General features: G+C 45.4%; 1 protein-coding gene across 2 annotated transcripts in view; it reads right to left on the bottom strand.

Moving 5' to 3' along the window:
* Positions 1-1,978: 1,978 nt before the first annotated feature.
* Positions 1,979-18,314, bottom strand: part of wu:fj29h11 (uncharacterized) — a 68,698-nt gene continuing 52,362 nt past the window's right edge. For both annotated transcript variants that reach the window (XM_054601371.1, XM_054601372.1), the window contains 9 exons: positions 17,992-18,275; positions 17,655-17,803; positions 14,632-14,716; positions 13,591-13,705; positions 6,943-7,074; positions 6,292-6,498; positions 3,120-3,261; positions 2,851-3,007; positions 1,979-2,769 (listed from right to left, as the gene is read on the bottom strand). In XM_054601371.1, the coding sequence (XP_054457346.1) occupies positions 2,356-2,769; positions 2,851-3,007; positions 3,120-3,261; positions 6,292-6,498; positions 6,943-7,074; positions 13,591-13,705; positions 14,632-14,716; positions 17,655-17,803; positions 17,992-18,275 (1,685 nt within the window). In that variant the 3' untranslated portion in view covers positions 1,979-2,355. The remainder of the gene's footprint in view (positions 2,770-2,850; positions 3,008-3,119; positions 3,262-6,291; positions 6,499-6,942; positions 7,075-13,590; positions 13,706-14,631; positions 14,717-17,654; positions 17,804-17,991; positions 18,276-18,314) is intronic.

Here is an 18,314-nt window from a genome sequence, read left to right as displayed (position 1 = left end):
CATATGGAGGCTGTGGAGTCCGCCCTGTCGGTCCAGGCTGCTGGGTAATGTACCTGGGCGAGATGATCTGAGATCATACTACGGCCCTGATCTCGGTGTCCTGTGAGAAGCCTCGGTGTAGCCGTACGACGGTGGATGTGGCGCCGAGCATCCTGCAGACTCCTCCAGCTCTGCGTCCTATTGTCTCCGCATCGGTCTGTCCTCTAGGATGGGAGGAGAGGGGAGAAAAGGGGAAGCAACTGAGGAGAGGAGCACCAATATGTGTGTGTGTGTGTGTGTGTGTGTGTGTGTGTGGGGGGGGCAGTCCATGTACGCTCTGGCCAATCGCAGCGCTGCTCCGCCGGGAGCCGCCGCTGCTCGCTGTCTCCGTACAGACTATGCTGCATTCAGGGGTAGTCGGAAATGTCAAAGCAATGCAGTGGTGACAGTGTAGTGACCACTCACTAGCAGGACAATATTGGTTAGAATTCACAGCGAGCTAGCCTTGTTGACGTTATTTTACTTGTTAGGTTTATTCAACTACATTACCCATGACCGTTAGCGGGTTGATGAGGTTAATGATGTGGGACGGGGGAGCGCGTGTTGTGTTTTCAGAGCGAATGCAGAGTGTGAAATAAAGCCGACGTTTATTTACTCCGTCCACAAAAAGCCTTTCTCAGCCCTTTTGTTTCCCACACTCCAACAACAGTTCATTTATGCTTCACATTCATTATATTTTGTTCATAATGCTCTTAATTACAAAATCATTCAAAGATTAACGTCAAACTTGGGAACTGCAATTCCTTTGAACCATTTTTCACTATGGCAAAGTAGGAAATTAATTTCGAATTGCTGAGTTGTGATGCTTACACACCGAATTAGAGTATAGAACAACCTCTTGGTACCTTTTTTGTTTTTTCAAAGAAATCACCCTTAAATTGTCATGCCTCAATAGTTGCTACTTGGCACACTTTTGGCTGGTATTCTCTATAAATAAGTTGGGTGTTTTGTGTGTGTGGAACTAATAGTCAGTTGTGCAGATGATAGGGTATTGTATAGCCACAGACCTTGTGCTATATTCAGATAAACTGATGTTTTCTAATGCTAAGGAGGAGCCAATAGATATAGTGGACATCGTTACAACGTAGAGGAGGATAACAGGACTGGTTGCCTATTCTAAATACTTATATAAGTATTTGGCTTGATGAGTCACTTCATTTTGAGCAACATATCACATTCGTCAAATTAATTTAAAGTGGTGAAAGAGTTATCTGGCAGTTCAAGACAATTACAGAGTCCATTCTTACTTGTCTGTCTCTCAGCCTATAAGCTTCATTTTAGAATTATTATCCATTTTGTCTGTAGTTTTTTATGCTGCTGTCTTGGCCAGGACTCCCTTGCAAAATAAGTTTTCTGCCTCAATGCGACTTGCCTATTGAATAACAGATTAGTTACAAATAAATACTACTTTGTTAAAAATCCAACTCAATCTGGTTCATATACTGTATTACACATAACAGGTTTCATTTTGTTCAAACAGGGACCACCAGGGGCCACAAAAATAAGAATGTATGAAAAGAAAGATGACGCTTTTTCTGCATTGTTAAAAGTGCACAGATTGTCTTTTCACCTTATTTCAGATTTGGGAGGTTTCTGTGGTTCAGTGTGAAACTTGGCAGAACGTCAGATGGCCTTTTTTGCAATCTTTAAAATTGTATCAAGAAGAGCCTCTTAAGTGGTTAAGATGAGTTGCTCTGTGAGCATCACATAGATGTGTGCATGTGTGTGTGTTTGAGTGAACTCTGTTCACTGTGACAGAGTAATTACCAGGAATGATGGGAGCCTGTGAAGGACCTGTCAGTCAGCTCTGCTTCCCTTTGATTAAACTTAACCCTCATTTATAATCACTTCATCCGTCAGTGAAGTTAAGGTGACAGAATCCCTCATTACTAATGATGTACTACAACCGTCTGTAAGCTTATTTAAGAAAAAAAAGTCATTCAACTGACAGAAGGGTTTTATTCAGAAGGAATGCTAGAGTAAAGGTTAAGAAATGATCAGTTTGTCCACTGACCACCTTTAAAATTGTACAAATACTACAAAATACTACAAAACACACAGCTATGTATTATTCCTTGGCAATAAAAATATTCTGAACAGACAAATGAAAAAGGAATGTCATTTTTTTGATTAGCAAGAACATAACTCTAGAAGGGGGGACACACACAACACACTCGGTAGTACATTTAAAACAACTAAAATCAGTGCAGTTACAATACATTTTAAAAGGCAATTGAACCACTATTAGAATACACATGTTGGTCATTGTGGTGTGAGTTGGTATCGTGAAAATATCTCAACAAACTAAAAAAGGATTTATACAAACAGATAAAGTGCAAGGTCTTTGGTGTGGAGATGCTGTGCCAGGTTCTGAATGCGACACAAGCGGACGTTCTGGGAGTCTCCTGCGCTGTACACTCTGAATATGTGATAGCGCTCCTTCTCTTTCAGTGCAAAGTCCAGCTCGTTGGCAGAGAGGTGGATGAATGACTTCTCCTTCTTTATTGTTGACTTTACTTCCACGTACACGACCGCCGTCCCTCCTGCAGGTGCAAAAGTGAGCCTAAAGTCGTAGGGCTGGCCACTCTCTCCACTCTGGTTGCACCACAGGACGTTTACGGGTCGTCCAAGGTCGCTGCTGTCTCTCCAGTGGCACAGGAAGGAGTTGACCAGCTGCTCCCCCCACTCACCGATCACTGCCACGTCCATCGGGTCGTCAGAAAACATCACCTACGCAAGCATAGTAAAACTTAGAACAATATGGCAATATTCAAACCCTGAGAAAACATCCAACGTATTGAATGTACTGACTGTGGTGGGTCTCTGGCAAGTGAGCTCCATGTCCTCCAGTGTGGCCTGTGGAGGCCGCACTTTGTTCCAACGAGGGAAGTCTAAGTTGAGAGGAGGACGCTGGGTCTCTGCACCCCCCTGAAACATACTGGGAAGCACCATGGCCGCAGGGACGATGCTGAGGAAAAGGTAGAGGGATTGGGGATAATTTATTTAGTGACAAGTAAAAGTCAACATTAGTTTTCTACATAAATATTTCAGATTTTTGGGGATGAGGAGAAGGAGACTACAGGCTGTTTGCCGCGGGTTGTTCGTTGGCTGTCCCAGCAGGCTGTGCAGATGGAGGACTCTGTGTTGTTCTGGGAGCTGTGAGACTTTCCTCTCCATTCGGAGCTCTGTCACACTCTGTGCTTTCACTCTGTTGTCTGCGCTCTGTCAGAGACAAGACCAAATGGAAGAATTTAACACCAGATGTTCTGTACAATTAAAAATGAAGCCAAAATCTGCAGTTTTTTTTGTGTGATTATGGCCTATGATCCGTCACTGTGTGGATCGGTCACTCTGTGTATTAGTCACTTTGGGGATCAATCACTCTGTGGATATGTCACTTTGTGTATCCATTACTCTGGGCATCAATCACTCTGGGCATCAATCATTCTGTGGATCGTTCACTCTTTGGATCAATCACTCTGTGGATCAATCAACCACTCTGTACATCAATCACTCTGTGGATCCGTCACAAGGTATTCAATTGGACAAAGTCCAAAAAGCAGGAATACATGGAACGCCCGCATCAATCCACACCACGCCCTGATCATAAACCACCCTCATATACAGTGGGTACGGAAAGTATTCAGACCCCTTTAAATTTTTCACTCTTTGTTTCATTGCAGCCATTTGCTAAAATCGAAAAAGTTCATTTTTTTTTTCGCATTAATGTACACTCAGCAACCCATCTTGACAGAAAAAAACAGAAATGTAGAAATTTTTGCAAATTTATTAAAAAAGAAAAACTGCTCAGTTTGGCTGGACAGCCAGGTCTAGGAAGAGTTCTGGTCATCCCATACTTCTTCCATTTAAGGATTATGGAGGCCACTGTGCTCTTAGGAACCTTGAGTGCTGCAGAAATTCTTTTGTAACCTTGGCCAGATCTGTGCCTTGCCACAATTCTGTCTCTGAGCACCTTGGGCAGTTCCTTCGACCTCATGATTCTCATTTGTTCTGACATGCACTGTGAGCTGTAAGGTCTTATATAGACAGGTGTGTGCCTTTCCTAATCAAGTCCAATCAGTTTAATTAAACACAGCTGGACTCCAATGAAGGAGTAGAACCATCTCAAGGAGGATCAGGAGAAATGGACAGCATGTGAGTTAAATATGAGTGTCACAGCAAAGGGTCTGAATACTTATGACCATGTGATATTTCAATCGTGGGAGAAGAGCCTTGGTGAGAGAGGTAAAGAAGAACCCAAAGATCACTGTGGCTGAGCTCCAGAGATGCAGTAGGGAGATGGGAGAAAGTTCCACAAAGTCAACTATCACTGCAGCCCTCCACCAGTCGGGGCTTTATGGCAGAGTGGCCCGACGGAAGCCTCTCCTCAGTGCAAGACATATGAAAGCCCGCATAGAGTTTGCCAAAAAACACATGGAGGACTCCCAAACTATGAGAAATAAGATTCTCTGGTCTGATGAGACCAAGATTGAACTTTTTGGCGTTAATTCTAAGCGGTATGTGTGGAGAAAACCAGGCACTGCTCATCACCTGCCCAATACAATCCCAACAGTGAAACATGGTGGTGGCAGCATCATGCTATGGGGGTGTTTTTCAGCTGCAGGGACAGGACGACTGGTTGCAATTGAAGGAAAGATGAATGCGGCCAAGTACAGAGATATCCTGGAAGAAAACCTCCTCCAGAGTGCTCAGGACCTCAGACTGGGCCGAAGGTTCACCTTCCAACAAGACAATGACCCGAAGCACACAGCTAAAATAACAAAGGAGTGGCTTCGGAACAAGTCTGTGACCATTCTTGACTGGCCCAGCCAGAGCCCTGACCTAAACCCAATTGAGCATCTCTGGAGAGACCTGAAAATGGCTGTCCACCAACGTTCACCATCCAACCTGACAGAACTGGAGAGGATCTGCAAGGAAGAATGGCAGAGGATCCCCAAATCCAGGTGTGAGAAACTTGTTGCATCATTCCCAAGAAGACTCATGGCTGTACTAGCTCAAAAGGGTGCTTCTACTCAATACTGAGCAAAGGGTCTGAATACTTATGACCATGTGATATTTCAGTTTTTCTTTTTTAATAAATTTGCAAAAATTTCTACATTTCTGGTTTTTTCTGTCAAGATGGGTTGCTGTGTACATTAATGTGAAAAAAAATGAACTTTTTCGATTTTAGCAAATGGCTGCAATGAAACAAAGGGTGAAAAATTTAAAGGGGTCTGAATACTTTCCGTACCCACTGTATGATATTGCTTTTTGTTTGTTGTATTGTTGGAACTTACTTGAAGCAATCATTGTAGCTCTCTAAACACCCCATAGGACTCAATACCAAGCTTTTTCATGTCAGTGGAGGGTAACTTTGACCCCAGTAAAGTGTGATCTGCCATGAGATTTCATGTTATTGATTAGATGCATCAATGCACTCCGGTGTGAAAACGGTTGAATACAATGACCTTGCCTAGAAATAGACAGAGTTGTGTGTGTTTTTGTTTGGTATTGTTTTGGTACACGATGAATATAATCCAAAAGATTCCTTTACCCCTAAAGGCATTAACACATTCAAGTCATTGGCCACAGGTAGCAAAAGTCTATCTGTGGACTCTAACCAAATAACAAGACAAATTAAACAATATGAACTGAAGAAACAATATTTAAATATACCCTTCAACATTTTTTAACAAGATGCTATCTTCTACATAGGAACAACTGCACGTAAGTAAAGTGATTGTCAGCAGTGTTGTGATATCATGCAGTGGTCTCTTTTATGAGTGAGTGCTTAGCTTCCTATCAAAATGATCTGATTTGCTGCAGAGTTTCATAGATCGTGAACAACATGGCATTTGACAGAAGTCCATTACTTTCCCTGGTTTTTCCTTTTACCCCATCACAAACCAGACTGAATAGTAGGAAGGGAGACATAGTTTGTGTATTTAAATGGCAAATATTGTTTTTTAATGGATCTACCTGATTCACGTGTTTCGTGTTTTCAAGTCAGACATTGCGGAAATCTGGATTACTCCAGAAAAATCACACCCCTGATCCCTACAAGTCACCCCTTTAAAATGACATGGTCACTGGATACATTGCAAATACAACTTGAATTGATCAAAAAATATTGATTAGTGCAGGTTTAAAATCAATATTATGCTTCTAACAACTAAAACTACAGGATTTTCCAAGTATCTGGATAGCATTTTAAAGAATGGTAGAATGACAGAGGTTTGCTGAATGTGTAACCTGGAGATGGAGGTGTGTTTGCGGTCAAAGCAGCAGGGTAAGGCTGGTCTGCAGGTCTCCTGCTGCTTCCAAGGGGCTGGTTTCCCTCGTAGCTGCTGCTGCTGCTTCCTCTTGGGGCTGCATCCTTTTCTGGGTCTCTGTCTTTAGGCCCAGCTGGAGGTGGCCACATCTTCATGACGGCTTCTACCACACCGCTCCCTGCCTGACCTGTTGGTCCATAGTGGTTGTGGGGAATGAGAAATGTAGTTTTCCACAGTGAAGATTTACCATGTAGTATCTGCTGAAAAGTCTATTTGTTTGCAGAGTATTGTGCCTGATACTCTGTAGTTGTAATTCACTGCATTCCTATTAAGGACTGATACACCGGTTTTAGTGCACTTAGTTAATGGCCTATTGGGAATCACACTGCTTGACAGACTTTGTGTGCCTTTTTCTATTTTCATTTAACACTCCATGGGAAATAAAATGTTACTGAACTGTACATGCAGTTCCTCATTTTAGATTTTCAAATGTTGGTGCCACAGGGTGCAGGATAAAGCTACATACCATAATTTGTAGAATGCACTTCAGTTTTCAGGGGTAAATATTTGAAACACTGGGGTCACTGTTCATTTAAAGAAATTCATTTATATTCATATTCTTCTCACTGACCTGTGCGACTGGCTCCAGTAGTCAGAATAGATGCTCGAGGAGGCCAGCAAGCCAGCGTCTGCTCCCTATCCTCTTGAGCAGGGCGAGACTGCTCCTCTTGGAAGCTGATGGAGAAGTGACTCCTTGATAGCACTGAAGTACAACATTTTCAAGGAAAAAAAACAAAAGTTACAGATGTAACTACGGCTCTATGAATCCTGGATGACCGCCAGAGGCAGTGCTTAACACTGAATATCTTCTTTCTCGCACACATGCAGGTCAAGTCTTTATATCAACAAAGTCACGTGTGACCTCGGATGATCTGGTGAATGTGCTTGGCGATGCCCATGAGGCCGCAGCACATATATCCTCCACGGGCACACCTTTCAGGGTCGCCCATGATGTGGAGACACTCCTCGTAGAATGGCACTTCACTCCGGATGGAGCACAGCCGTTCGCCCTTTATGCATGGGCAATGGTCTCCACTATCCAATGAGACATGCGCTGTTTGGAGAGAGCACGGCCTTTTTTAGGGCCGCCATAGCAAACAAAGTGCTGTTCCGACTGCCGTATGCAGGCAGTGGCTTCCATATAAGCTCTGATGGCCCGCACCGGGCACAGCAGCCTTGACCTCTCCTCTCCTAATGGGGGTCAAACTGTGCAAGCTGGATAGGCTGATTGACATATGAGCGTGTCAGCACCTTTGGGAGAAACGCTGCATTAGGCCACAAAGTGACACCCGAACCATCTGAGTTCCACCTCAGACATGGTTAACTCACCGACTGGGCATGTAGCTCACCAACACGCTTTGCCGAAATGATGGCGGAGAAAGGCCGTCTTGGCCAACAGCCACCTCAGCTCTGCCTCTGCCAGGGGTTCAAAAGGGAGGCAAGCAAAGAGTGTCCAGTACAAGGGGTAGGTCCCATGCAGGAGCCTTTGGGGCGCTCGGGGGACGCACCGTAGGGCCCCTTTTAGGAAGAGGGACACCAGCCTGTGGCTCCCTACTGTGTTATTGTCGACCCTAGCATGCCCCCATGAAATAGCAGCCATGTACACCTTCAGGGTAAAGGGAGACCGGCCCCTATCTAAGAGGGACTGCAGGAACTCAAGAATGGCAGGCACGGGGCACTGTACTGGGTCCTTGTTCTGAACCGCACACCAGTCAGAAAACAAGCTCCACCTGTTCTCGTACTGGAGACGGGTAGATGGGGCTCTGGCATTAAGAATAGTCTTTCTGACTGGTTCTATACAGCCAATCAGCAGGGGGTCGGGCCCTCCAGCGGCCAGACCCACAGTTGAAGGCGGCTGGGATCGGGATGCCAGATCCGACCCTCTAGCTGAGACAGGAGGTCTCTCCTGTCGGGGAGGCGCCAGGGTGTGCTGCAACAGAGTCTGTGCAGCAGGGAGAACCAAGTCCTGGCTGGCCATAAGGGGGCCACCAGCAGAAGTCTGTGGCCCTGTTGAAGTACTCTGAGAAGCGTTGGTAAGATCAGAGGAAACGGTGGAAAGGCATAAAGAAGACCTTCTGGCCATCTGTGAGCCAGGGCATCTGGGCCCAGAGGACTGGTCTTCTCCATCAGGGAGAACCAGAGTTGGCAGTGGGTCGACATCTCTGAGGAGAAGAGACCCACCTCTACCCTGCCGAAGAGACCCCAGATGCTACGAACCACCTTTGGATGAAGCTGCCACTCCCACTGTGGAGGCTTGTGACAGGAGAGGAAATCTGCAACCTGGTTCCGTTCACCTGGTAGATACATTCCCGTAGGCTGGTCAGACAAGTGGCCGCCAAAGTCAGAAGAGCACGGGACACCCAAGCTGCCACTCCCCCTGTGGAGGCTTGTGACAGGAGAGGAAATCCGCGACCTGGTTCCGTTCCCCTGGTAGATACATTGCCTGTAGGCTGGTCAGACAAGTGGCCGCCAAAGTCAGAAGAGCACGGGACACCCGTAGCAACTTTGCAGATTTGGTGCCCCCCTGATGGTTTATGTGAAACATGTGCTTGTCCAACCGGACAAGCACATGCTTTCCTCTCAAGTAGGGAAGGAAGTGTTTGAGCACTAGGTGCACAGCCTGTAACTTTAGAACATTGATATGCTCCATGCTGTCCTGAGCAGTCCAGTACCCCCGAGCAGTGCTGTTCTGCCACACTGCACCCCACCCTGAGTGGCAGGCATCTGTTGTGACAACCTCCCGGTGGAATGGAACGGAGCCCATGGAGACACCTTTTGACAGATATGCCCTCTCTCACCGCAGGGATAGAGCAAGAAGGCACTGCTGTGATACCCCTATTTTCCTGTGCCTGAGGCAGCTGTCAATTTGCCCAAGAGGCGAAGAAAGAGAATGTAGGGCAACCGCCTGCCCCCTCGGAAGAGGGGAAGGCTGTGGAAGATGTCGTCCACACGCTGGAGCGATGGACGGGCCCTCATAGTGACTGCATCCAGGGCCACACCAATGAAGGTTATGCGCCGAGAGAGGCTCAGAGAGGCTCAGAGAGCACTTCTCCATGTTCACCGTGAGGCCCAGCCGGGCCACATGAGAGAGAAGGCGAGCCGTGTCCTGTGCGGCCAGAAGTTGGGATGGCCCAGAAATCAATCGCGACTGTTACTCCTCATGATGGGAGGTTGCCTTGAGGGCAAGCGGGTAGGGTTGCGTTGGTAGCGGACCGGCCTCTCAGCGGGGGCGCTGGGGCCAATGGCTACTACTGGGGTGAGCTGGGGACTGCACCAGCCAAATCTGGCGGCGAGTCTGAACCAGAGTGGGCATAAGAAGCCCAAGTTCCCTGGACATGAGGGCAAACGCCTGCAATGAGGCATCGCTGAGGCTGGTAGAGGAAGCATCAGAAGTAGCCTGCTGCAGAGAAACTGAGAGGGCAAGCATGAGGTGAGAGAGGGAATTGCCGATACGACCCATGCGCGCCGGGTTTTCATAAGCCCTGGAAAGCAGGTCATCTGTGACCTGACATTGGGGGGTGAGGGCACTTGGCATCAGGTCTTTGAGTCTCCTCAGGGGAAACTATGAGGGAAGCAATAGCCGGCTCAATGGCTGGCATACGGTCAAGGCCAAATTTTGCCGCGTCCTGCATGGCTGCCAGGGTTCGGCCATCCAATGTAGGATGGGAGAGAGCCTTGGTGTCCCTCCAGCATACATGCAACTTCCTCAGATATTCTTCGGAGGGAGGAACACTAAAAGCTGGTGGGAACACACCTGAAGAAGGCACTAGCAGGTGGGGGTTCCGGCTGCTGTATTTTCAGCTGCAGGCGTGCCAGTGCCATGCGAATGACAGACCCCATGGGGCTGTCTTGTACACCATCAGACAAACTATGAGCTGAAGAATGGGAACCAGGCCCAGAAGCATGTGAGGGCCTCTCTTCGCTGTACTCAGAAAAGAGATGCCAGTGAGATGATGTCCTCCTCTGGAGCCGGCTCAGCCACAGGTGGATTTGATGCCTCAGCCTTCCCTCTACCAGAGTGGAGGGTCAGGAGAAGCGACTTCATCTGGGCTAGCTCAGCGGTCAGCAGATCCACTCTAGTAGACAGCCTGCCGGACTTAGCCCTCTTGGAGGGAGCCCCTGCAGCCTCAGAGGGCCGACGTTTAAACTGGGTAGGTTGGGCTGGATTTAACTGCCCTGACAGGGGAAGGTCAACGTCACCCATCAGGTGTTCCACCTCGGCCAGCCTAGCATCCCTTACTGCACGAGGCATAATGCTGCAGTTCATACACGGGTCCTCTGAGAGGCCCTCCCTCAGATGCTCGAAGCCAAGACAAGAGGGGCAAGGTCATGGCCGTCTTTAGGCTGAAGAGGAGCCATACAGGTATAACATTCAAGTTAGCCTGAGCGAGAGCACTCTACCAGTTGTGAGAGCAGTAATGTTAAAAAGTCAATGTACACAATATCAATAACGTCTTAGGAATAGCATCCCACCAGGTTAGCCTGTGCGAGGACACTCTTAACTGTGAAAGCCTGACGCGACGGTGTATAGCTCTACAGTGAGAGGGGAGCGGGACCACTCTCTTCACTAACACGTTACAATGTCAATCTAGCAACGCCGAGCGAACACGCTCTCGTTAGCACGCCACTCAATTAGCTTGAGCGATAGCGCTCTGCCAACCGTGGAGACTAAACAAACAGTAAATCTGATGTTATAGAGAACAATGTAAATCGATCAAATGAAGTTGGTCGTATCACACTGGTGATGACCGAAGATAGGAGCGTCCGTCGGTCCGGGACTCAATGGTCCGAACGGCGAACACCATTACCTCCTAAGAGGGACGGCTTGTCACAGCCTTTGGAGGGCGAGAGATCCGCAACTCCGACCAGTGGTCACAAGGCTACAAGCGACGAGCTCGAGAAATCTTAATTGAATCTTGGCTTAGGCTGATGCTCCCATGGTAGCTTGCCTGCGTAAGCAAGAAGATGAAAAAGGACTGATCTCAGGGATGACACCGGAACTTATACCCGGCTGGGGTCATCCGAGGACACACGTGACTTTGTTGATATAAAGACTTGACTTGCGTGTGCGCGAGAAGGAAGATATTCAGTGTTAAACACTGCCTCTGGCGGTCAGTAAGGATGAAATAGATCCAAAGAAGAAGAAATTATTGGATCAAAGTTGTAAAGCACCAACAATATATAGGCCTGGTTCAGTGCTGCTATGCAATAAAAACAGATTTGTAATGAAAACCTCTTTTGATCATACTTATCCCTGTATGTCTGTGTGTGTGTGTGTGTGTGTGTGTGTGTGTGTGTGTGTGTGTGTGTGTGTGTGTGTGTGTGTGTGTGTGTGTGTCCTCTCTGCTGCAGTAAAGGATCTGCCCCTCTCGCTCTTTAAGCCCTAGCAACAGCTGCTCTTTTATGTTTCCACACACAACGGTGAACAAACCTGAACAAGCACACATAAGAAACACACCATTTATCTACACTGTCTGTGTGTGTGTGTGTGTGTGTGTGTGTGTGTGTGTGTGTGTGTGTGTGTGTGTGTGTGTGTGTGTGTGTGTGTGTGTGTGTGTGTGTGTGTGGATAATGGAAGAGTCACAGGGAGAATTGGAGAAATTGCAAATGTAAGAAGTCACAAAGACGAAGAGAAAGCAGCGCTATAACTGGAGCATGAGAGGAATTCTGAGTTACATTCTGATGTTCTGCATCAAACTGTGATTATGTATTCTCCAGTCTATGTTCCTAACATTGAGTATACTTTAACAATGTTAATGAGGATGGTTCAGGTCCACCAAAACAATAATCTGGGAAATAATCAAAGAAGTATAACTCAGCTGCTGAAAATAGTTCCCACCACATGCACTATTTTCTCCTACTTGAGTTGTGTTTGCTAAAAGCTAGTGCCTAGCTTCTTTAGGAAATTACCGATCCGTTTATGAAAAGTAAACTACATTTTTTAAGACCAGTTTTTAAAGATCTAGATAAGTGGTAGAGAAGTGGGAAAGCATAGAGCAACATTGTTTTTTCATGTTAACAAGGGTAGAAATAAAGAATAACACCTGACTTGGGTGAGGACTTAAAGAGACACTATGGCCGTTTCTCAATACCAAGTATGGTCAAGTATGGACTTGCAAACTTGCAAGTTCATACTTGGATAGTTCGACTCGGGAGTACAAACTCCCGAGGATGGGAGGACGCAGTACGGTCATTTTGCAATTGGAACAGCAGCGAACTTGATGACGTCACCAACGTCACGACGTCACCAACTCAGCTCGTCGGTCCCGCCTACTCCGGTTATCTTCAGTCATATATATTGACAATAAAACGAAATATGATATAAAACACAACCCTGCCTTTTTTCATTTTCATTTAGAAAATATTAAAAATATTAATATGTATATGTTTTGTGTTACATCTGCAACCACAACCACAGAGACACCGGAGCCAGCGGCACATCTGGAGGAGCCTTGCCGAGATCAGGCTGCTGTCAGCGGGCTGCATGAGCACCACCGCCCGGTCTCCTCTCTGGTCCCTCATATCTCCGACAAACGTCGGCGCTTTTTTCAAACAGGCTCTATCTTGATAAATTGGCCGCATATTTTAAGTCTTAACAACTACATTCTCGCTTAAAAAAATGTTAAAACTAAATTCCGTTACACAACAACAGCAGTATTTAGACAGTTATAACTGACAGTTGTGAGCCGTCTCCGCTACTGTCATCTCTTGTTTGCTGGTGAAATGCATTCTGGGATACTTGGCTGTCCAAAGTCCACACAAGTCTACTCCGATGCATCCTCGATATAATGGGCGGAGCGAGGACACATCCGGGTATCTGGACCGTACTTGGCTGAATGCGAACTTGTGTATTGGAACAGTACTTGGGCCGCGCTAGATGACGTTTCACAAGTTCACGAGGACACAAGTACAGAGAAGTTCACATATTGAGAAACGGCCTATGTAATTATTGCAGAACAGTGGCCATTGTGGCCACAAAGGATGATCACTGAATTACAGTACAATAACTGTTTCCTTCATCTTCCTCCATTCTCTGGAGTCAGGTCATTTAAAGATATCGTCATAAAATGAGAGATTGGAATAAGACCAGGAGATGGCAACATGTTTCCTTATGAGGCACAGTGTTAGCTTCTTTAATTACCTAAGTCGTAAAACCAATGCAATTGTGACATTCTTCAAGTGCAGTGCTGGCTAACTTGCTAACTTTGTGTATCTGTACCTCTCTCCAAGTTTATCTCTGGGTTGGGAGGCTCTGGGACCTCCCACAGTGCCTCCTCACTGGGAAGCTCTCTGATGTCCTCCTTGCCTAAGAATCTCTTTAGAGACCCTTGGTCCTGCAGACAACAACATAGTTAATGACTGTGGTAACAATATGCAGCAAAGCAGAAGATCTAATCTTGATGTAGACATCTGTGTTATATTAAAGACTCTCTTAATGCTTTCCAAGGCTTTAATCTATACAACTCCCATTTAGATATTGAATTTAAGGACTAAATAGAGAAACTGAGGATTGACATGCAGGACTGATCCAGTCAGGATTTACAAAAAGAACTACTGAATGCATGAAGACCAGAGCTGAGCAGATTTGTGGGTTTTCCTTTCAGATTCTCTTGCCAACAGAGGAAGTGGCAGATGTTCCCAACCTTGTTTTCTTCAGAGACGTCTCATCTCGTTTAAATGGTGATGACCTAATTAACATTTACTGCCGGAAACTCTTTGATCAATTCCCTGGAATAATATAAAAGTTAAAGTAATAAGCGGGCATAATAAGTTGAGAGGCAGATCACACAATTTATCCTAAGCCTCTCATATCTGCGACTCCAGTGTATTAAACGTTTCAAAATCACATCAGTAAACCCTTTTATCAAACAGGCAAGAATTCCAATTTATTTACTTTGGCAAATCCAGACATAGAACTTAATCAAAATGTCTTATTTATATTTCAATATTGATGATGTATTGCTGCATGTCTCAAAGATAAGTTATTCAGCAGAGAGGGTTTCAAAGTTGAAGCTGGCTGTGAGCTTTGCAGAGTGTAATTTTGATCGGCTGCTGCACTGCTCTACAGAGATGAGAGCAAGTTGTAATGCTATGTAAACGTGACTCCCTCTAGGGAAATAGCCTATTAGTTCTAGCTACGGTCAGCTCTGTGGTGGTAGCAGAGTGCGTATGTGTGACTGAAAAGACTAAGAGAGAGTGACCGGATGAATGACTTGATGTGGATTAGTGATCAATGTTTGAGGGATCATATATCACTTACGTTGAGAGAGGTTATCAGACCGCTCAGGAAATGCATCAGCTCTTTTTTGTGGCTGCTCTCTGTGCAGAAGAGTTTCACCAGCTCCCTGAAACAAACACATACACACAGGATTACAAGGTATAGCAAAGATGAGTTGTGTACATACAGATAATACACACATAATGCACATAGCAGTGAGTATCAAATGGATTTGATCACAGGTCCTATGCCCATGATTTTGAATGTTTGATTTCTTGTTGATAGGACCATATCAGTAATACGAACAGATACCATTTAAAAGGTTCTCTATACAACATTCAGAACATTAATATGGCAGCTATTACTATTACGTAATAAAGGAAAGTGGAGTAATGTCTACCTGAGCAGAGATTAACGTCTCTCTCCCTCTTTGTGTGTTGTTATCGGAGCTTCTCTGTGCTTTGTTGACATAGCCGGGCTGGCCACACATTCAATTCAATTCAGTTTATTTTGTATAGCCCAGAATCACAAATTACAAATTTGCCTCAGAGGGCTTTACAATCTGTACACATGCGACATCCTCTGTCCTTCCCTCACATCGGTACAGGAAAAACCCCTTTAACAGGGAGAAAAAAGGAAGAAACCTATGGGAGAACGATAGAGGAGGGATCCTTCTCCCAGGATGGACAGAATGCTTCTAGTGGATGTTAGAGCATGTGAGCATGTCCCACTGGTTGGCTAACAGCTGTCACTCTGCACTGCTCTCATGCAGCGGTTACAGCTCTCAGCTCTGTCAGCACTGTTTGTGTTGTTAACACTGTTAGTGCTGTAAGCAGTACCGGTTCTTTCAATACGCACACTACGCACGTTGCGTAGGGCCCCGCAAATTTATTATTTATAATAAAGGCCCCGTGAAAAAAAAAAAAAAAAAAAAAAAAAAAAACGTGATAACGTAACTGTCCGTCGCGGACGTCAGATAGCTACCCATGCGCATGCGCACGCGTGTAGAAAGATGAAGCGGAGCTATCCCTCGGGGAATGAAAAAAGGAAGAGGAAGGAACTTGAAAATGAACTGCGGGAGCAGCAGTCAGGTAAAGCCTTTAACTCTCCTCTCCTGGTGGGAGAGAGGGAGGGACAGTCCGTGTTAGACCTACAGGGTAAAGCCTTTAACTCTCCTCTCCTGGTGGGAGAGAGGGAGGGACAGTCCGTGTTAGACCTACAGGGTAAAGCCTTTAACTCTCCTCTCCTGGTGGGAGAGAGGGAGGGACAGTCCGTGTTAGACCTACAGGGTAAAGCCTTTAACTCTCCTCTCCTGGTGGGAGAGAGGGAGGGACAGTCCGTGTTAGACCTACAGGGCGGTGAGCCCTTGGGCTGAAATATTATGACAATGGTGCTAAATAATAAACACTTATTAATAGAGTGAGATCATACCGAGAAATATCAAACTGTTGCTTGAAGTATTGGTTTGATGTTTCGAGGTTAGTACGTTGTTTATTATGGCATTTTACTCTCCTTTCATTTTATAAAGACACGGTCATTGTAAATCGAAAACATGTCGTTTTGTTAAGCTCAAGTCTTCTCACGACTCAATTTGTTTGCCTAGCAACCACTTCAACAGAAAACGGACAATATGGATCTGCTAAATAAAATGGTTTTAATTCCAACACAAGTGATTCAGAGTTTGTAGTCTTTCTATAACAAATAGTTGCTTCTTCTGAGAACCTTGGCATATTTTCACTGGACCATTGAAGATTTGAAAGTTACAACCAATGTGTGTGTTTTCATGTTAGCATGGGAGCTGGTAAATTAACTGTTGATTGTAAATAGGCTGCCTTTTAAAGATTTTTAGGTCTTTGTGTTTTTTCTCTCAGTGTTCACACTTTTCTGCTCCAGAATGTTGGAACTGTCGTTGCCATATAATAATAATTAAATAATTACAGTATATAAACATTCACCTATATTTGAAGTATATGAAAGTAAAACAAGTGCAGCCGATTTGATGGAGCTGAATTAATAGTAGCCTTATCCATATTTTACAGGTGCTATGCTTAAATTTCTTAGAAGCAGCACAGACTCCAGCCAGTCAGCCAGTGGAGGGACAGAGCCAGCTTCCCATAGAACAGACACAGATGAGCCATCCAGTGCAGGCACAAGCACAAGCACAGGCTCAGGCTCAGGCTCAGGCTCAGGCTCAGGCACAGGCACAAGCACAAGCAAAAGCACAGGGGAAGAACAGGCCTCAGCCTCAGTTACAACCACACAGCAAGCATCAGACCCTAAAGCAGCTGCTCCACGGTGTCAGGTGCGACGGTTGAACATTTTGGGGGTTCAGTTAGGAGGGCCCCTTGGCAGAATTTTGCCTAGGGCCCCATGGAGGTCTGAACCGGCTCTGGCTGTAAGTGCCGTTAGCTGCAAGCCACCTGCTCAGCCGTTGCCATGTTGAGAGGCACCAAGAGGCAATAGATGCTTTGCAAAGTAGTAGTAAAGAGTCGTACAAGATTTGGATAAACAATCTTGTAAATTTTCATATAAATAAGGAACTACCTAAAACAATTGTGGATAAAGGTTTTGAATCAGACCTGACACTCAAGATACTTTTCAGTTTATAATACTCGGTGCAACTGTACACACACACACACACACACACACACACACACACACACACACACACACACACACACACACACACACACACACACACACACACACACACACACACACACACACACCAAATTAAATTAATTAAATACCAACTAGTTAGTCCTAAAGATAAAAACTGAAGCATTTGTGAAAAACCTGCTGTTGTTTTCCTACTATTCATCTTACAACACAACATTTGTTTTATTCTGTTAAACAATTAAGATAATTTTAGATATTACCAAAAACTTCCTACTGCCTTTGGTTAGTCAGTGTGTTGTGAATGTGTTAAAGCATTGTGGGAAAAGGCTTGTGTTTATACCGTGGTCATTTCTTGATTTAATGGAGGTAAAACAAATAGGAAAATTAAGATTTTGGAAGAATGGCCTATATGGTGAGTGTTGGCACTCAATCCATCGCACACAAACCTGCAGATGTCCAGCTTGGCTAAGAGGTGATCTTTCTGGATGTAGAGCTCCTTCTCATCCTTCAGCAGACAGATAACATCCTGCACCTCCACCAATGCATCCTCACTATCCGCAACATTCAGCTGGTAGCGAATGTACAGCTTACCCACCTGTAAACAGGTATGTAGGAGGGAAAGTTGAAAAGGGCTCAGTATAAATATTTTCCTTTAGATGGGTAGTCAGAGATTCTCGCTCAACGAGGCCTCAGCTATATCAGTATGTCTTGAGTAAAACAACCACATGAGAGACTTCCTCCAGGTTTTAAACTGCTCTAAACCAGCTAGATGTAATTTTTGACCTGTCCGAAGTGAAGTCGCTTGATTTTCTCTCCAATGTTGTTGTCGATCAGCTCTGAATAGACTTCAGACAGCTCTTCGTGATGGTACAGGAACCTCTGGATGTAGGGTATCACAGAGTGCACCATGGCCTGCATGGGCGGACAGGGTCTCAGGTTCTCGGTCTGCGGCTCAGTCTTGACACACTGGGACAGCTGACGGATCCCGCAGATCTCCAGAAACAAAGATCGGTCCTTCTCATTGAAGGCAAGTACAGTGTCGGATCGTTCTCCCGGCACTGTCTGACCTGGCAGGCAATTACACAATAATCGTCAGTCCACTTTAA

Source organism: Anoplopoma fimbria, chromosome 7 (genome assembly GCF_027596085.1).
Source record: "Anoplopoma fimbria isolate UVic2021 breed Golden Eagle Sablefish chromosome 7, Afim_UVic_2022, whole genome shotgun sequence".
Lineage (NCBI taxonomy): Eukaryota > Metazoa > Chordata > Actinopteri > Perciformes > Anoplopomatidae > Anoplopoma > Anoplopoma fimbria.
This window is presented reverse-complemented; position numbering and strand designations above follow the sequence as displayed.